The 21,177-nt window shown below is 41.7% G+C and overlaps 2 protein-coding genes across 2 annotated transcripts; one reads left to right on the plus strand and one right to left on the minus strand.

Moving 5' to 3' along the window:
* Nucleotides 1–140: 140 nt before the first annotated feature.
* Nucleotides 141–14,671, minus strand: aldh1l1 (aldehyde dehydrogenase 1 family, member L1). Its single transcript, XM_083972574.1, has 23 exons — nt 14,546–14,671; nt 13,257–13,395; nt 12,321–12,555; nt 12,034–12,199; nt 10,823–10,924; nt 10,649–10,738; nt 10,107–10,244; nt 6,465–6,590; nt 6,286–6,377; nt 6,040–6,187; nt 5,479–5,598; nt 5,223–5,350; nt 4,937–5,087; nt 4,748–4,818; nt 3,406–3,511; nt 2,902–2,989; nt 2,717–2,810; nt 2,527–2,626; nt 2,164–2,262; nt 1,792–1,957; nt 1,558–1,663; nt 816–1,015; nt 141–648 (listed from the first exon to the last, which is right to left on the minus strand). Exons 2-23 carry the CDS (start codon nt 13,381–13,383, stop codon nt 593–595), a joined length of 2,709 nt encoding a protein of 902 aa, XP_083828700.1. The 5' UTR covers nt 13,384–13,395; nt 14,546–14,671; the 3' UTR covers nt 141–592.
* LOC310986604 (uncharacterized protein) lies at nt 6,598–10,087 on the plus strand. The gene is made up of 3 exons (XM_083972578.1): nt 6,598–6,769; nt 6,808–8,037; nt 8,665–10,087. The coding sequence occupies exons 2-3, from the start codon at nt 7,839–7,841 to the stop codon at nt 9,438–9,440; spliced, it is 975 nt and encodes a 324-aa protein (XP_083828704.1). The 5' UTR covers nt 6,598–6,769; nt 6,808–7,838; the 3' UTR covers nt 9,441–10,087.
* Nucleotides 14,672–21,177: the final 6,506 nt, after the last annotated feature.

The raw sequence follows: 21,177 nt of genomic DNA on the forward strand, positions 1-21,177 counted from the left end.
ATGGCCCTAGCTTTGTATTTAGCATAAGGATGTGAGAGTTGACAGCATATTTTCATAAGTGTTTTCTATTCCTTTAGGTGCAAAATGAAAATGAAATGTAATGTAAAGAAAACAGCAATAAAGAGGTCCACAACAGGGGAGGTGCTCAATAGATTTAATTGATAACCAAAAATGATTAGACGTATTATATTTCTTTTGAGTTTTCTGACCTAATGTAAGCCATATTAGTGATGAATGATATCCATTTTCTATCTTGTGCCTCAGACACAATGATAAAACAACAGTGTCAGAAGATACCTGAGCAATTATTTGCACATTTCAGTATTTATTTCAATATTTATCACAACATAGCTATTGCTCAGGTTTGTGCTTTTGAGGGGACAAATTTAAGGCATTAATGCATGTTAAGGTTTTAAGTATTAAAGTGAGTTGTCACTACTCTTAGACATGACCAACGGATCTGAGCTGATTTCACTGAGATGGCATCACTCCTGTTCATCCCTCTTCATGTCTCTTCTGTCGGTGACCATGCACAAATCGCTCTATGCAGGAAGCTCATGTCCTCTTCACCTTCTGTCCTTTGTAAAGCAGCTCAATACTCAATAGTCACTGCCTTTGTCTTCAGGTATTCATTGAGAGCCTCTTGTCCTGTTGGAGTAACAGAGAGACTGACAGTGAGTACGGATATTATAGTGTATGCAGTTCTAGTGCTGATAGCTTTTGGGGTACCTTGAACAGTAAAACTGCAATTTCAACACATATTACAATATATAAATGATATATATAATATATGAAAGTAATTGAGTTTTTCTTACCCAGGTCTTTGCCAAAACCAGACTGTTTAAAGCCTCCGAAAGGTGAGGCCACGTCTGTTTTGTTGTAGGTGTTGACAAAAACGGTGCCAGCGTTAAGCCTCTCGCTGACGTACAGAGCTTTGCTGATGTCCCGTGTGAAAACGCCTGACGCCAGGCCGTACTCTGTGGCGTTGGCTCTTCTCAGGACATCGTCCACTTCACTGAGACGGGGAAGCAGAACAGAGAAGAAAAGCCTTGAGGTTGGTCTTATGATGTCAGGCCAATTCTGCGTGTTTTTGCACATAATAATAAAGATAAAATAATAATCTTTATTTCTAGAGCACTGATTTTGCAAGCGTTTTACACAAATATCCATCTTAGGCTATGAGCTGGTTCATGCGAGGTCAGATAGATAGAATAGAGAGAGGTTGTGAAGAGGTTTAAAAGTAGGAGGTGATGTAGTGGGAGCCAGTGCACGGAGGCTAAAACCAAAAATGTAGTGGAGGAGGTAATGGACTTTCAGTTGAGGCAGGCAGAGAGGCTATTGCAATAGTCAAGGCATGAGGAGATAAAAGCATGTACAATGGTCTTGGTGTCTTTAATATATAATACTCGATAAAACAGACTGAATTTTAGGATATTTTATAATGCTGTTTTGTTGTTGCTGTCAAACCGAACACAGAGAGCCTTTGCAACAGGCGCCAGCGGAGAGCAGGAATGAGGATGAGTCATTTCAAACAGCGATAAAATCTTAAAGCCTTACCCGCCCTTGAACTTGGAAATGATCATGACAGGGCCGAATGATTCCTCTATAGCAATGTACATGTGGTCTTGCACATCAGTAAATATAGTGGGTTCAAAGAAGAAGCCTGGGGGGAAATATAACAAAACAGCACATTAGATCTAGAGTTTATGATACAAACGAATAAGGAATCAGTAAAAGTGCAACAATCTATTTTCATGGTTGGAATCATAGTCTGTCCTCTGCTGCCTTTACCTGGTCGCTGTATCTGTTTGCCCCCACACACCAGGGTGGCCCCTTCCTTAACACCAGTCTGGCAATACTCCACCAGCTTGTCCAGGTGGGCTTTGTGGTTCTGTGGGCCGTGGTCAGTGGAGCGGTCCAGTGGGTCGCCAATCTTCATCTTCTTGACCTCGTCAATCTAAAAGAAAAGACACCAGGCAAAATAAAATGAAATGACGCGTTCTGTATTCATTGTACAGTGTTGGCATCAGTGACAAATTCATATGCAATGAGGTTCACATCAGAAATCAATGCAATGCCGTTAGGAGGCTTCTTCCTTTTCAGGTATATGAGGTATCCTGTGATCTGAGAGACGTCAGCGGTGTGAGATAAAGAGACACATACCACTCTCTTCACAAACTGGTCATGAATGCTTTCCTCCAGAAACAGTCTGCCTGCTGCGATGCAGTTCTCTCCCTTATTGAAGAAGACGGAGCTCATACCCTGAAACACACACACATGAAAACAGGAGTTTTACCTCTGCACTATTTAAAGCTGCAGTATAAGGCAACTGAATTTGTTATTGAGACAATGTCGGCACTGCATGGGAAAATTACATTTGCACTGGACTGAAACAAACAAAAACACTTGCATTGCGATTTGCACCGGGTCTAAGATATGGCCCTAGGTCAGTGTGTCTAAAAAATATTAGATCACAAATAAAATACTTTAGTTTTAAAATGTGTATGTATGACAAAAAGATCCTACCATGCGAACAGCCTTGTCCATGTCACAGTCACTGAAGATGATGAGTGGGGATTTTCCTCCGAGCTCCAGAGAGACTTTCTTCACGTTACTAACTGCACAGCTTTAGATGAATAATAACAATAATGCACTGTGATGAGCAGCAATGTTAGATTCAGTTTGGATCACAAAATTGTAAATGTTGTTTGCTCACCTCTTCATGATGTGTTTACCGATCTCAGTAGAACCCGTGAAGCCCAGTTTACGGACATCGGGATGGTCAGACATACGCTGACCCACCAGAGCACCTGAAGGAAAAAGATGGCATGACTCAACCTCGGACTCACAGTGGACATAGAAACAGAACTACTGCAAAACAAGAAACTATTATGTACTTACCGGACCCAGGCAGAATATTAATGACACCTTTGGGCAGCCCGGCCCTTGCTGCCAACTCAGCAAACTTCAGAGCCGTCAGTGGTGTCACCTGGAAACAAAGACTTAAAATAGTTAACAATGATTAGAAGATTTTTTGCAGTGAAGTTGATCTTTGGCTGTTTGGATATAAAATGTCTCCTAATAAATGTATCCTTATAAACGTGATTAACTGCAAAATTAATTTGTGAGTTCGGCCAAAAATGTTTTATTGAAGCCAGTGAGTGTCAGTCGTGACATTATGTGCCTGATGCACTGCATTCACAAGAGCATCAGATCACAATGACCTTGAACTTTGACCGAAACATTGAATGTTTGTGGCAAATTTGAAGACATTACTGAGATATCACTTCCCACAAGAATGCAATGGCAACATTATGTCTCCAGCACTCCATCACTGCAGAATACACAGCTATTTTTTATTTAGTCATGTATGAAAACAGCATGACTGCCAGAGTATAGGCTGACCTGAGCAGGTTTGAGGACCACTGTGTTTCCAGCTGCAAGGCAGGCTGCTGTCTTCCAGGCCAACATCATCAGAGGGTAGTTCCAGGGAATAACGATGGCACACACTCTGAGAGAGAAGGGAAAGAAAGATGATCAAATGGTGTTTCTCTCTTCACTTTTGTATTTATGTTATATGGGAAAAGGGAGTGATTCAAGGCAGAATCTTTTGGTGCTCATAAATCTAGAGTATTTATAGCAGCATATGACAATAAGCCGAGTAATACAAATTAAATAAGTATTTTTTCTCCATCTTAAGAAATCCATTCTGCACATTTAACCTATGTAACTGATTGGGAACACCTGGCAGCCACAGAGCAGCACCCATTGCCAGCACAGGGTTGCAATCTAGTAATTTACCTAAAGAGTATGTCCAGTTGTATCTATTCAGGAAATTTGAAGCTATGATCTAAAATAAAAATTGCTATGTAATTGACCCTTCGCCAACTCCTCCCACAAACGGCTATTGTCCAATCCTACGTTAGCAACCGTAACTATAGGCCTGGCAAGCTTTCGGCAGTTGAGTCATTACGTTTGCTTTTGTGGACACATTTTGAGACTAGGACGAAAAACATTTGTTTGTAGAGAAGGATGTTGTTGTTGCTGCTGCTGCTGCTGCTGCTGCTGCTGCTGCTGCTGCTACTACAGCGGCGACGGCGGCAGCAGCAATATAGAGATGTTCAGATACGAGCTGACTTTTTTTTCGACTTGAGCAAGTGTAAATATGGGGATAACCATATGTTCACCTCCGAAATGACAGCTGTACTTTTACCGCGTTTACCTGGGCTTTTAGGCGAGGGATCCTCCAGACAGGGACTGCTTTCACTGACTGATACAGCGGTGGGAGAAAAAAAACAGCAGCGAAAGCTGTATGTGGTTCACAATCGCCCCAAATTTTTTTTGGGCGATTGTGCCGAACAACACAGGTTTGACAACCAGTGAGATGACCTAAGTCTTGGTGGGTTGATAGACGGTAAAATGACCAGCCCTTACTGCTGCTCTGTACATTGTCCAGTCGTGTCGTTGAACAGATGTTTTATCCTCCTGCGCGAGTCACGTCACTGAAAACTCTGAATGATCTTTGTGACTTCTTCTCTCTATTATCTCAGAATAGTTTATCCAGAAATTTGCTGATATTTCCTTTGAAATTGATACCAAATATTGCCAGGAGCATGGCTGGGAGTGAAAGCTTGCCCGGCGTAGCAACAGTAACCAAGGGGGCAGGGCTTGCGCGAAGGGTCAGTTGTTTTCTAATCTAATGTTTAATGTTTAATCACATAGACATGAAAAAGTGTGTCATTCTCACCCTATTGGCTCCTTCTTGGTGAAGGTAAGGTTACGATTGGGTCTGGCCTGGTTGATGGGGATGGTGCAGCCCTGTGGAGAGATTTTGTCATTTATCTTGATGTATTTTTTTTTATTGCTTTGTAGCCATATAGTGTTGACATTTGGTCACAGCAGTCATTTAAATGTCTTTAAAAGCTTATGTCCTTACTTGGATTTTGTCACACCAGCCAGCGAAGTAGCGGAAGGTCTGGATGGACATGCCCACATGGGTCTTGAGGGCCAGTGTGTAAACAGCTCCCGAGTCAATGGATTCGATGGTGGCCAGTTCCTCCTGGTGCTGCTCCATGAGGTCAGCCAGCCTGTGGACAGGGAGGCAGAAAGTCACTGACATTATGAAACATGCTTGACAATGTCAGAGTATAAGACTTCATATAGAAATCCCACAGGTCAAAGTCAGAAGTCAAGTAAGAGTCGTAATAGCTGCGGTTACTTACTTGTAGATGAGTCTGCCTCTGTCCCTGGGGTTCATTTTGCCCCACTCCCCCTCTTCAAATGCCTCTTTAGCAGCAGCCACTGCCTTGTCCACATCGCTTACCTGGGCCAGAGACACCTCACAGATTGCCTGGAGGACAGAGAGACACATGTAGGAGATACAGGAGAGAGCAATGACAATCTCCCTCCAAACTGAGGCCAGTTTGGGAAGATAACTAAAATAAATATAAAATATTATCATTATTTTTTATCTCTTACTGTGCCGTCAGTGGGGTTGATGGTCTTGTAGGTTTTTCCTCCCTCTGCATCAACAAACTCTCCATTGACGAACATCTGATGGGGCATTTTGATGGTCATGTTGTTGATGTCCTTCTCCACCTGTGGAATTAAACAGTGTATGTGACAATAATCAACATGTTGTATTTGGTAAAATGTCTGTGAAGGAGCTCTTCTGGGACTCAGACATTTGTTTCTTAGAGGTGCTCTGTGGATGGGACAGTTAGATGATAGTAGAAAAGAATCTCCAAGTCACTCTCTTTTACAGTTAAAAACCATTTATTTCTATGGCTTGGTCATGTTTAACCTTTAAAAAACTCCTACGCATTTTGGCGTACAAGCCTTCGTCAGGGAGTAGAACATTTTAAACCAGTTTACTCCCTGACCAAGGCTTTAACCTGACCAAGCCATAGAAATAAAGGCCTTTTAACTGTAAATGAGAGTGTCTTGGAGATTCTTTTCCACAATCATGTTGCATTAGGTATATAGAAACCAGTGTCAGCTGAGTAATAACAGGTCTCTACGAATTTTAAATGCACTAACATAGTCGACAACCAGTTCCTCTTCATCATCCTCTCCTCTGAGCTTCCTGACGCACATCTGGATGAAATCCTGGAAAGTGGTGTTCATGTAGATGTCCTCATTCTGCAGCTGGCAATTACTGGCCCGAAGCTTCACCTCCTCCACGAGCCTGAAGAGGGACATGGGACGAGTGTGAGGACGCAGTGAGGGGTGAGAGTGAGGTGAGGAGAAGTGCAGATGTACAGGAGGAGTTTTATTATTTCTTACCTGACCACATCCATTGAAGCAGCACCAGACTTGAAAAAGTCAGTGGAGTCTTCAACCTGAGTCACGTTGGTCAGGATGCTCTGCCACACAGCCTGAGGAAACATGGTTGAAAGTCACAATTTAACGACTTGTCTGTTCATTCTTTTACCCACTTCCTGGAAAACAGTGAGAAAACCTACTCTCATATTTTCAGCAAAGCTTTTCTCCTCCTCGGTGAGCTCCACGGCAGCACTGCTCCCTGAGCTGAAGTACTGTGCTGCAGCGATCATCTTCCCATCTTCAAACTGCAGATTCTTCACCAACAGCTGCAGAGAAACACAGGGAGAGGGAGAGTTGACAACTGAGATAACCAAGATAACAGATAACAGTACAAATATAATATTACGATACAATATATAATTGCAAGTATTGCCTTTCTCAGCTCCCATAGATACGTATGTTTCATTCAAACAATAAGCTTAAAAAACATGAACTCAGCACAACAGTGTCATGGTGTGACTCAGTGTGTATTGTCTGCAGGAGGAGAGCTGCACAAAAACATCTCAAGTCATGTAACACCTTTCAGTGTGTGTTTATGAGGCTAATTTCTAATACATTTTAATGTGCTGCAGATATGTACACTGGACACGGAGTCATTGTCTCTGTCCTGAACTGATAAGAGAAACTAATTTGACAGAAAAGCTAAATATAGGGCATTGTTGGCAGGTTCCCTGTGCAGGCTTATACGTTTTCTACAGGGTATAATACAATTTGTGGAGAAAGTTAAAGTAGCACTATTGCAAATACAGCAGTAATAGCAATAAAAATATGAAATATGCAATAAATAGGCCAGGGGAGCCATAACTATCTGTACACAAAATATAGCCAACAGTGTAGTTCCTGTGGAGCAAATGCAGAATTCCTTATGAGACACGTCGGCCCGGCGCTTAGCCCCAGCTCCTGAACAGCACGCTATGTAAAGAGGACGAGGATGTTTATATCTGATACGCTGCACCACTGGCCGATAGTGCTACTTTAAAGTGGGAACTGTTAACAAAATCAAAGGCATCTCTAGGCAATGAAATCAAGTAAAAAAAAAAAAAGAAAGACTGTCCAGTTACCAATTGCCTAGAGATAACAAAATGTGTGCTTTTGGCTGGATATATAGCCTAATATTTATTTCAGATGCAGACTGGTTCAATTTGTCATTATGAAAAGAGAGACAATACATAATTGAGAAAAGTTACTAAAAATAGTATTTCTAATCTTTCTTTTATGTAGAAAATTGGCACATTCCCCAATACAAATAAACTAAAAAACAAATCACAAAACTGGACACTATTTTGTATGGGGGTATTATTCCATTCCAGAGTAGGCTAAAGAAAAAATATGATCAGCTCTATTACACTCAAAATATTTTATAATATAACGGGAATTTGAAAAAGAAGAGTGTCATTCAGGGTCTGGCACAGTGGGGGGCGCTGTTGCAGCTGAAGCCCAGGCCAGCAGTACAGTGTACACCATAGACTGTTGAACTGTCGCACCAACAGCCACAAGTAGCGGCCACAACAACAATGGCCACTCTCACTCTTCAGTCATTCAACGTGTTTCTGACGGACAGATTAACCGCTGCTGCGCTGGACATCTACGGCTTCGTGGAGAAGGCGGTGAGAGAGCACCAGGAGGAGGTGAGCCGCACCAGGCTGGAGAACCAGAGGCTGCAGCGGCTGCTGGACCTGCTCTACAAGCCGCAGATCAGGCTGCACCGGGCAGGTAGGACGTTGTCACTTCACCCCGGGACATCACCGGGTGGCGGGTAACGGACGTTCCAGAACCAGAATGCTGAAGAGTTAACGGCTCAGGGTTCTGTTTGCGACGGTCAGTGACGTCAGCAGCGGTCTCGAGAACAGCTGATGGTCTCTCGATACATTTCCAAAATAAAACTTGAACTTTGAAAATGTGTCAAGCATCACCATGGTCCCGGTTACAGTTTTTTTGGGGGGGGGGTGTTAAAGGTTTTCTAATATTTTTGTGCAATTTTGTATTAACAAACACTGTTTTCTATAATTTGAACATGATGCTAGTTGCTACTTTTTCTCCTCTCAGTGTATCCAGACAGGCTAATCACTGCTGCATGCTTAATTTCACTCTTTAACTCACTTTTGGCCCTGCATGTGTCTTAGCTGTGGTTGGACTGAGTGGGATAGGACAGGAGTAAAAACTCACTTCACTGCACTGACATCCCTTTATCACAGGTAGTGAAACCAGCCTCATAAACTTACTTTGTGATGGGAAACTTGCTCACTATAAAAAAAAAACAGGTAGTAATCACATGATGATTTTGGTCGCATTTTGGAGCCGATGTCTTTCTAATGCATTTCTTTCTTTCTGTCCTTGCAGACGCCGAAGAGCCAACTCCTCCTCCAACTGCAGAGAAGATTCAGCATGAACAGCAGGACTGTAGCACGAGTGTTTGCCAGGACGTGTCAGGACCCTCCCTCATGAAAGAGGAGCAGGAGGGGAAGAAAGAGGAGCTGTGCATCAACGGGATCGTGGAGCAGCCTCCAGCAGAGGACAGCGACGATGGGGACGCTTTAACGAAGGAACTGATAGAAACAGTGCAGCAGCTAGAGAACTACGCAGCAGCTGAGGAGAGCAGAGAGCCAAAGGAAACAACGAAGGAGGAGCAGCATCCCGAGGAGAAAACCGGCCCTACGTTATACCGCTGTCACATATGCAACTACATATACACCAAAAAATCTGTGCTTACATGGCACCTCAAGACACATGAGATCGGGTCGCATGAAAGCAGGTCGCAGGAGAGCAGCGGAAACGTTCAGTGCCACATATGTGGCAAGCGCAGCCCGTGTCCGAGCCACCTGCAGAACCACATGAGGGTGCACACGGGAGAGAGACCGTACGGCTGTCAGTTCTGCGGCAAGCGTTTCAAACTGAAGGGACACATGACGGAGCACATAAGGACTCACACAGGAGAGAAGCCGTTCAGCTGCCACATCTGTGGCAAGTCGTACAACAGAGGCTCCACTCTGAGGAAACACGTTCTAGTCACACATCAGGAGGTGAGGCCGTACAAATGTGGAGATTGTAACGAGTTATTTACTGAAAGGCTGCTGTTCAAGAGGCACATGCAGAAAGTTCACAAAGTGTGCACCTGAGTCAGGCTGTAACACAAGTCAAAGTCAGAAACATCACTTGGGAGACAGACTATGCAATTGAAGTTCAGTTTTTGCAGAGAAAGATTTAAATATTGTCAGATTTTTGTCTTGATCAAAACATGATACTTTATGTGTGGATATGGGATATGTGGGGCGGGGCATGTCTGTGGCACCACAACACTCCTAAATGCTAACAATGCACAACATTGTGACACATCTTACCTTCTTAAAAAATGTGCAGTCCCTGTTATTTAGATTTCCCATTTGAACATGATTTTGTTTTGATTAATTGTGCAGCTATAATTTATATACAGTATATGTGTGTAGAGAGCACAAGTTCATACCTGTAGTAAGTTTCGTTCTAATCTGTTGTAATTAAGTGAAGTTATGGTGAAATGCAGCCTTACTTGCGCAGCAGTGAGCTGGTGCATTTTTGACCTGCACAGCCATATTTTACTAAACTTCACTCACACTAAAATAGAGATGTTTTTTTTTTTTTTTTACCAAAAGTGTTCAAAGTTTTTTTATGTTCTTGATATACACTGAGGCCAAATACACCAATGTTTTTACATTTAAATTTATAAATGTTTAGTATAACAAAATATTTCTAAAGTCGACTGCTTGATGAAACGATGAGAGCAGTGTAGCTCAGTCTGAGACACTTACTGTGTTGCCATCATTGCCAAACAGCACCAGGCCGGCCTTGGTAACTATTCCGGGTTGACTAGCTCCTGGGATCTCCAGCGGCTGACCTTTAGCTGTGGTGCCATTACCCATCAGACTGGAGCCGTAGAAAGTCACTTTCTACAGGAACAGAGACAGATGTATATTTGTTTTATGACACTAATAAAGTAAAACAGCAGAACCCGGTGTCACATTGTTAATATCTACACAGAAGCTGTTGACAAAAAGTAAAGGAAAGCTTGTTCCACCACTAATGACTGTTTCTCGCTCTTTTTTCTCATCTTCCAACTGTTATTTTAGCAAAACCAAACTTGACAAGATGTGAAACCAGTATCTGTGGACATAACTATTATATCGGTAATGACACTGATGAATGCAATGCAACTTCAGAAAATACATATAAAGAGGCAAAAACCAAAAATTATGCCCTAAATTACATAGACTTTAATAATCATATTTGATGACACTTATTTTTCATTTTCATAGATCTACTAAATGGTCCATGTTAAAATAGTCCTTGTTACCTGCCCATCAACCTCTGCCCAAGCACCGGGGACTTTGTCGTTTCCTCTGATCCAGTTGTGGAGAGCCTCAGCGGTCTGGTTCCAGTCAATCTGCCCATAAACAGGCACAACACCATTATAGTTACCTCTCTAAAAAATATAAATTAATTCAAACTGTTTGTCTGGTGATTGTACCTTGGAGTTGTCTTTCTTCTGGATGCACTCGTATGTGGCTCCCTCCTTTGGCTGGATGATCCTCGGCGCCTTCCCTTGTGCAATCAGCTTCACTGCGTCCACCTGGAAACAGGACAATGCAGTTCAACTCACTGCAGCAACACGTGAATGCTTAGCTATCTGTATGGACTGCCTTCACAGTGTTTGTCATGTTTGGACTACAGACATCTGAAGATAGAGCAACAGGAGGATCCATAACTTTATACACTGACTTATTCACTCTTTAGCTTTACCTATATGCTGTCAATGTGACTAGTAAATACTTTATACGGGAGAGGATCCGTTATAAGGGAAAGGGTGGGGGGCTACTTCCTGATCCATCTGTTCGTGTGAAAGAGTTGCTCATGTTCTGGACTGTGAATGACTGACAGGTTTTCATAAGTAACAAATCTCTTAGTAGACTCATCAAAGTTGAGAACCTCTAACCTTTCTTCATGTTTATTAATTATTTGTTCATTTATGTGCCAAATGATGCATTACTACGCCATGCAATAACTTAGCAGAGCGAGGAATGCAAATGGTAACCATGATTTCATATATCAAAAAAATTATATTAATGCAGAAGTGAGGTTTCTGGTTGTTTTAGTGGCTTTGGCACAGGTTAATGTTCTCAATGTCAGAGGTGGAGAAAGTGTACAACTTCTACTACTTTACTTACATTTCACCAACTAAAAGGTCTGCTTTGAAATTACAAGTACATCCAAAAAATGTAGCAGAGTCAAAATACTAAGTTAACTCTAGTGGAGTGAAATTCTTATGTTTCCAAAAAGAAAAAAAAAAGTCTCAAGTAAAGTAAGTACTGGAAAAGTATACTTCAGTTCAGTATTCGAAACCCCTGAGGGTTGTGAGAATAACGTCTACTGTGTCATAACAATTGACAAAACTGTGTAATGTTCTACACCACAGCTGCCAGATGACCAACTTTAACCTCTGAGTTAAAGTTTAACTACATCAGGTGAAAGCAACGACCAACATTTGTGAGTCAAGAAAGTCTGTCACGTTTCCAATGAGATGTGGTTGCGCTTGTCATTTCTATTGAAACCACAAATACACATAGTGTGCATCATTTATGTGTATGAATGTGCATGTTTTCTCTGCATACCATCGTGTCATCTCAACTCAGTTTTTGTTTTTTTTCACCCATAATGCCTTGCCCCCTGCACAATACTTACTGTGCCTTTGACTCCCTCTGGAAAAAGGAATCTCTTGTACAGGGTGTTGACGGTGTCGTTGGGTTCAACGTCACACTCCCTCTGCAGCAGGATCGGTCCGGTGTCAAGTCCGTCATCTGCCCAGAACACGGTGAACCCGCCCTTTTTGTCGCCATGTATCAGGGTCCTGTGTCGTCAGAGACCACAGATGAAAGACTTGTGTTACATACACACACACACACACACACACACACACACACACACACACACATACATACATGCACACACAACCTGATGACGTCACTAACCAGTTGATAGCGGAGGCCCCTCTGTGGCGAGGCAGCAGGGAGGGGTGGTAGATGATGGAGCCGTGTTGGGGGTGGTCGATGACCTCCATGGGGATGAACTGGGAGCAGAAGGGCAGGACGTTGAGCTGGGCGCCCGTGGCCTTGTACTGAGCCACCACCTCTGGGATGGCCTGACCCTTCACACGCCAGCGGGGGAACTTGAAGACGGGTACGCCATCCTTCTCAGCCTCAGCCGCTGAAAAAAGATCGATCAAAGTCTGAAACTGAGCCATGAAAAAAATGATTCTACTCACACAGTACAAAAAAATTCAATTATTTTTTATTCATTTTTTTACTTGATAATTAATCATTTTTAATGTTAATCACTCTACGATTAGTTTATTGTCAGAATAGTGACACAGTCCCCATGACAAATGTTATGTTACATATTATATTAAAGATGGTGATAAAAAATATTGCTGTATTAAAACGTGAGTTATGCGTTTTAATCAGTAACTGCACCCATAATGGTTGTCATTTCGCAAAACTTAATGTCTGGAGAATAAGATTTGTAGACCGTGCTGTCAGTTTAGCACCACAACACTTATGGTGCTAACAATGTTGCTCAGTCTTGGTTGACCGACCCCCATCAGCCATCGCTGTTGCAGCCCTGACAGGTAATGGCATGTTTGAGGCACGCCAACGCTACAACATTCAACTGTAAACCCTTAAGGCAGAATTTGTTTTAATTGCGCTAAAGAAAGTTATGCAAAGTGGGAACTGTCCTTGCGCCATTTTCATAAAACGATTTTAAAACATACAATATAAATGTATCAGAGCAGCAAGTGGTGTGATGCGTTCAAACTTCATTTGGCACCTTTAGTGAGTCAATAATACTGTAACTGCTGCTGTGGTGAAGCCGTGTTGAAATGTGTGGGTCAGTGAGTCAGTTCTCACCCAGTGGGTCGGCCTTGCCATCCTTGTCGGGGATGGTGAAGACTCCTACGATGTCGTGACCATCCTTCCTCAGCTCCTTGTACACCTCCTGGCCGAACAGACTCTGACCAATCACTGCGATCTTCATCCTCACACCTCACTGTGGAGCATATTAACACACAACCAGGCAATTTGTATTGGCATATAAAGTGCATGGATTTCATCACACAAACACAACAATTTATTAAAAAAACAAAACAAAACACAGTGGTGATTTTTAATGAATGAATGTTTTATACATGAAAGTATTTTATCAATCAGTTTCTTTCACTCAAGTCCACTTAAAGCTCCAAGAGATCATGAACTTTACTGAGTCAGTAAACTGACCTCAGAGTGAACAGAGTTCAGACAGGACAGAGAGCATTTGACCTTCTGTTAGGTTTGCATGTGTGCACACATTTTCAAGATAAAGCCTCTTTTTGACAAAGACAAGACGTTAGGCTACATGAGTGTGAGCAGGTCCAAAGAGCAAATTTGCACACACTGTGTAGACCTTTGCAGTCTTGTCCAACAGCCCTGCAGTAAATTCTTATAACTTTATAATGGTCACTATATTTTAAAATCATTGCAGACATCCTTATTGTGAGGGTGATGTAGTTTTTTGGGGTTGTTGAACTGTATTTAACCTTGACATGGTGCAGGTTACTTGCAAGTCTTAGAAAGTTCAACAGCTCAACATTAAACACTAATATGATCACAACTACCAATATTTAGATTCACAGAATGCATTTACATTTACACTCTCAATCAAAAAAGTTCCCTGTAACCGACCATGACTGTCTGACAGTTAACTGACCCTGAACAGAGGTGGGCGGGGCCAAGTTTTCTTGTCAACCTGCCCTGACCAGTCACGTCCTCCACTCAAGCTCATGCCTCTCGTGTTGCCCAATCACACGTGCAGAGACGTTTGACAGCCCGTTGACACAAGTAGTTAGTATGAGCTGAGGCGCACAAAACCAAAGTAACGTCTCTGACATAACTACGTGTGTATCATGGCCACCAGAACTTAAATAATCACGTGGAGCTACAGTACGTTAAGTCGTCTCACTGTCCACAAATAAATCAGCGAACTCCAAAAGTCTCTTGCAGCAAACACACTCAAGCTATGTGCATACCTGTGTGTGTATGTGTCTGTCTGCGCGTGTGTTTGTGTGTGGCAGAAGAACAATTATCACATTGATTAACCTTATGCATGAGGCAAAAAATATATATAAAGCAGAAGGAGAGAGTAAAGTTCCGTGTCTGCTTACCACTGCCTGCAGACCCTGAGCTCTTCTACGTGCCCGAAAAGAGCGAGCGAGGCGGAGGCTGTTGCTTTTAATTTACTCCCCGTCGGGCCACAAGTGCAGGCGGCCCAATTACGTAACATGCAAACAAAGCGGGGTGATTGGACAGAGGCTGCAGGCGGCGACCTATCAGCTGCTCAAGTCCCTCGAAAGAACCCAATCACACGGAAACGTCAGAAATGATAAATCACATATGCATACAGTGAGGCTTTTCTTTCTGATTACTTTTTGTAGTTTAACTTTGTGTTAATCTTTGCAATCAATCCTAAAACCAATGTGATCAGAACTTTTGTTTAGAAACCGCCTCTCTGTACCAACAGTGTAATAATAATTAAATCATTCGGTCACAATAAAGATCTAAATTTGCCTTTTCATGCTGGACGTAAACTGTTGCATAACTGCTATAGCCTTAACATTTTCTTTATTCCCACTCAGACAAAGACCCAGAACTACGTTAAGTTGCTTTTTGTATTTTCATCTGTACCCCTATAATAAATTTTATGAATTTATTGATCAGCTGGGTTTTCAATTCAGAAAAAATTCAAAAAATATATACAAAATAAAGTTGGTAAGAAAAATCAATCAGTACAAAATAGATATTTTCATTCAACATTTAGATTTGACATGCACAAACTAAGAAATAGATTCTTTGACATTAAAAAAAAAAAAATATATATATATATATATATATATATATATATATATATATATATATATATATATATATATATATATATATATATATATATATATATATATATATATATATATATATATATATATATATATCAAGTATTTACTATAAAATGGTTTAACAAATGTCATCCCATTTGGACTTTAAATAGTTTTATGGAATATGTGCATACATGAATATGTGTACGTAGGTGCACAAAAAGGTATTTTATGTATGTGTTTGTTAATATATGTATAATTTGATACTGACAAGGGGGTCATAATTATCTTCTCTATGCAATGACAAGAACTAATAAACAAACAAAAATGGTCATAGATTCCATAGTTAGCCTAACCCTAACCCTTTTTAATGTGTTGGGTTAATCAGCTGGTTAATTAGTGAAGATGAAAGTAGCCAGTTATCTTGGTTGAGGGCAGACAGTAGGCCTACATAGCAACAGAAGCTCTACAGTGTAGCCTGATTGGCCGAGTGATTCATTGATCCATGAAAACTTGCCCCTGTAGCAACAGATGTTACATAGCCTTGGAATTGAGCACTACACCTCTGGACTCGTGACTCAGCAGTCTGAGTCTCGCACAGTTACTTCAGGTCATTTCACAGCCATAAACTTTAATTTCGTTCAATGTTGTCCAAAGATTAGAGGATGTCAAAACTTCCTGATCCATGAACAACTGTTGCACAAGTTGTTTGTCGATAGAAATGTAGAAAGTCTTGGCACCACACACCAAGTCGAGAAGCCACTGCCATGGCTGTGTACACACACTCAAACACTGATTGTAAGGTTGAGCAGAAATAATGAGTGTGACCAGTGAGAAGACACTGATTTATAATTCCTAGAGCCCATTCATAGACAAAGAAGAGTTATTAAAAAGTCAATCAGTAACTCCGGAGCGTGATAAGGTTGTTGATGTTGTTCCAGTTGAAAACAGTGAAAGAGGTCAGAGGACAAGAAAGTCAAAGCTCGTCTGTTGACAAAGGGCAACACTTGAGCTTAGCATGAAGGCAACAGAAGACAGAAACACAGAAAAATCTTGTTTCATATCTACATTGTTGCATATCCATCTTTCTGCTGGGACATTTCCATGCAGAGCTACATGAAAGGACAGCAGAGCTTTCAACCGCTCTCTCACTTTACTGTATTTACATCAGCGAGATCTCCCAGGTTACAAACCCTCTCCTCATTATATAATTGAACACATTGTTGAGAGAAGTTTTACAGCATCGTGACCAAATGCAATTTCAGCTATTTTAATCTGGATTACAGCCCATTGTGACATGAAACATCAACATTATAACCTTATAATGCTTTCCTTCATAAAGAGGCAAGGGCATTGGGATTAACGAGACAAGAGAAGCATGTAACAAGAAAAAAAAAAAGTTGCAGGTGTGTGTGTGTGTGTGTGTGTGTGTGTGTGTGTGTGTGTGTGTGTGTGTGTGTGTGTGTGTGTGTGTGTGTGTGTGTGTGTGTGTGTGGTTTATTTGTTTGTGTGTACACCACAGCTTTATCAGTACTAGTTGGTTCTGGTCCTCAGTAATCAGTCAAGTTAATGATCCATACAGCACAGTGTAACCTGACGGCCTGACGATCAGCCCAGCACAGCAGACACAGTGATTGGATGGTTTTGATGGAGAGTGTGTGTGTGTGTGTGTGTGTGTGTGTGTGTGTGTGTGTGTGTGTGTGTGTGTGTGTGTGTGTGTGTGTGTGTGTGTGTGTGTGTGTGTGTGTGTGTGTGTGTCAGTAACATTCATGTCTAAAATGCTCAAATGTGCACACACTGCAAATATTAAAAAAGAGCCTTAAATCCATAAATATAGATGCTTTTCTTTCTTTTTTTGTGGATTATTATTTGGTCTCAGGTGTCAGCTGGATGAATTCTCTATCTCATAATTAATGCGTTTGTCATTTCTGTTTCGTCCACAAGAGGTCACACTCCACAATAAAACAGATGCCACTAGAGACTGTATCACAGAGAGCACTAGTTCATACAGTACAGTCCATTCAGTCTTTCAGCACACTGAGCTAAAACTAATGCAATTGCATACAACAATTGAATAGAAAAACACCCACATTCATTTAATGATGTGATTTAAGGTGATAAAATACAAATTTTCCACATTCAAATTTCTAAATATGACACAGGAGGGTGGTGATGACTTGTTTTAATCCCCTGGTCTGTTTGTAATGGAGAGGACGACACCTCCAGGTAAAAACGTGCTACAATTCTGGTTCATAAATTCTCAGAGAAACACATTTTCCCCGCTTTTCCTGACTTCTTGTGTCTGCTGCTCAATGTTGGTCAAACACTAATTTTATTATCACTTAATCTAACATGTACTGTAAGAACAGATGTAAACTATTAAACAGCTTTTAACGCTGAGCTAATCATTTCAACAGGAAAGAAGTGTCAACCTTGTTACAATAAAGTGAAATAACATTTTGCATTAATCACACATTAGTCACTGCGTGTGGAGCCAAATGGGCTCAGTGTCACTCTTGATCCTCAGTGCAAAGAGGCTGCACAATATGTCTGCAGTTTTCCTCATAGGAGGAAAAATACCAAAAGTATAATCACAACCAGCTCAAAGCCATTTTCACGTCCAGATCAAAAGAACAGATCAGTTCCCATAACGACAGGCTGATGACTCGATGACATTAGCAGTTTTTAAGTTGAAGTAATTCTGTTGATACTGTATGATAATAGTACCTACAATGACATCTCAGAGTCAGAGTCAGAGAAAATGTATTGCCATGTCAACCAGTGACAAGGAATTTGTCTTGGTTTGCTCTCTAATACATATAACACGACACAACCACCACATGAAAAACACATGCAGGGGACAGAATAAATGACAAAATACAATACAAATTACGTATGACAGGGAACAGTACCCAGCGACATCATGTACACAGTATAGGTGCAAAGTGCAGTGCTTAGTGCGAGTCAGTGTGAGTTCATGAGTCTAATAGCTTGGAGATAGGTGCTTTCTCTGAAGCGTGATGTTTTACTTTTGATGCTTCTGTATCTCCTGCCTGATGGGAGGAGATTAAAGAGATGATGTGCCGGATGAGAGTGGTCTGCTATGATCTCCTGGAGAAAATGATCCTGATGATATCATCAAATGTTTTTCAGGTCTTCACAACTTGGAAGTAATGTAAAAATGTGTAACCAAACACCCGCCAAAAACCAGACCTGTTTGTTTCCATTTCACTGTAGTTGGCTGTGTGTGTGTGTGTCATGTTGGCAGTGAAGAGGATGCTTTGTATCCTGCCGTGCAGCCAGGGGCTCCACAGATCCATCATACGGATTATAATTATAACTTGTGTGTATGCGTGTCTGTCCTGATTGGCTGAGAGTCTTCTGGTGGAGTCGCTGCTGTGTATCTTGCAGCCTGAATGAGTTTTCACACCAAACCCAGCAGACACCACTGTTTCACACTGAGATTGACTGGCTATAAATACACACTCTGCAGAACGTGTCCTCCACCAGCTTTCCTGGAATAACCTGAAACACCTGCACCCCCCTACACACACACACACACACACACACACACACACACACACACACAAACACGGTTAAGAGTAATTAAATATTTAATTTGGAAATGGTCTCTGAGGACTAATTTTCATCCTCTCCAGCAGCAGCAGTAGAACAGATCAATGGCAGCTGATGATTGCAATGCTTGAAAGCTGCTCACACAAAGCAGGAAAACATAGTACAGCCAGTTTACATGCATGAGTAAAAGAGAGTGTTATTTTAGTGCCGTGTGTGTGTGTGTGTGTGTGTGTGTGTGTGTGTGTGTTGTTATCCCATGACTCTCTGTCTAAAGCCTGGTCCGAGCCGACCATGTTCACCTTGGCAGCCGCTGCTGGACTGGCATCGCTGGCAGCCACTGAAAGCACCACGAGGTATAAAAATAATATACAGCCCAGTTAATAAAAATCCCGGGACGTTGCCAGGGGTTCTTACCAACAGCTTACATAAGCCCATCCAGTCAAGAAGCCAAGGGGAGCAGAGACACGGCAGGGTTGTGAGGTGGTGAGGCCTGAAACAAGATGAGACAGTGAAAACTCCCTGAAGGAAAACTGCAGCTGAAAATCTTCCCCCTCCACATCTAGGTCAGTTTATGGCCGTACACTCTGCCTGTGAAAACAGTTGTTTAATGTTTTCTGTGATTCTAGTAAAGCTTTGACAAGTCTGACAAAATAACCCACATGATGTCATCACCTGGGGGCTGGATTTACAGAAACTGTGGCTTCAATACAACAAATACACATGATTTCAACAGGCATCTGAGTTCAAATCCAAAGCAAAAGCCTCCCAGTCACCCATGCTGCAGGCTGCCTGCTGCCCAGGTAAGCACAGGGAAAACATGCAAACCCCACACAGAAAGACCCCAGGCTCAGAACAGCAGTACTAACCGCTGCTCCACCACGCCACCCCGGTTTTGTTTTGTGAAACTAGCATAAGACTGATCTATGAGCAATATTAAGGCCTTATAATACAGACTAAATCAGTATCAAAATTGGATTTATTGGCCAAGTAAGTTGCAGACATACAAGGAATTTGAGTCCGGTTTGCATAGCTCTCTGACTTGCACATAAAAGACGTATAACAACAATTGAACAATAAGTTAACGAATAACATCGCATGTAGTTTCATGAAAACAAATAATACATGCTGGATAGATATTTGTACAGTTTGTGTTATGAATGACATGTACAATCACCTTAATGAAGCCGGTCCCTAGCTGGACTATGCTCTCCCAGAGAGATGTGAATGAACCAAAACAGTAAAGTTATGGGGCAGACAGTGAAACAATGAGTTGGAGTTCAACGCAGCAGACTGAAGCATGAATTCTCGTTTTTCTTTGAATGTTTTGAGCCCACTGAACATAAACTGAAGATTTTTCTATGCATGTTTTACCCCTTATGTGAGTCACTTGTTGGACTCTCTGTTAAAGCTGCTGTGAATCCATGCTGACTCCACCTCACAGTGTCTGAGTCTCCCAACTGTTCACCCGTGATACAATCCTTTATTAGCAGCGTGTGTGGATACAAGAGGATAAACTGAAACTTGTTAGTCAGTTGAAAAACTATTATCATATTTTCTCTCTGAGGTGTTTTAAGTCTGATTCTCTCGTCCTGTGTGTTTTGTCTCTTTGTCTTTTCTTTTTTGCTGAGACTGTGCAGAGGACATTGAGCTGTCAGCCTCAGCCTGCGTGGCTCTCCAGAGGCCCGCTGAAGAAAACTGCAGCCAAGCATTCCTGGCTCGCATGATTACTGTTGATGAAACACTTGGCCTTTTTTGCACTGCACAATGTGATGAAAATACTTCACAACCCATCACTGCTGCCTCCTCTCTCTCCTCTGTGTTGCAACAAAGCATGCTTGACTGGAAGTTGAGCTCTCATTGTGTGTGTGTGTCCCCTCGGTGTGGCCCCTGTCAGGAGTCGAGAGCGAGGCTGCTCAAACAACTCAGTTTATGCAGCTAAATTTACTATCCAAATTATTTGTTTCTATTTACAACCTGTATAAAGCCCCTGCTGTGGGAGTGGGCAAATACATAGTGTATGTTCACCGTAGGAGCCATCTAAACACGATTAGTCAAACTGACAGCTACAGAGCTGTTTTAGTCCAGATCACAACACCGCCTTTTAGAGGTGATGATGCTCTAAAATTAAAAACAATAAGCTTCTGACCAGTAAAGTGTTAAATTAACTTTGCTTTACTTTGCCATTTTGTATCAAGTGTATGGATTGATACTGCAGTTACTGAGCTTATTTTGTAAAGTTTTACTGTTTTTACTTACAGAATCAGAATGACTCCAGTTTCTTTGGACGGGCTGATGATGGACAGACCAAATAAAATCTCAATAACCAACCAGATATGAGGCTTAACAGC

The sequence above is a fragment of the Trachurus trachurus genome (assembly GCF_905171665.1).
Source record: "Trachurus trachurus genome assembly, chromosome: 5".
Lineage (NCBI taxonomy): Eukaryota > Metazoa > Chordata > Actinopteri > Carangiformes > Carangidae > Trachurus > Trachurus trachurus.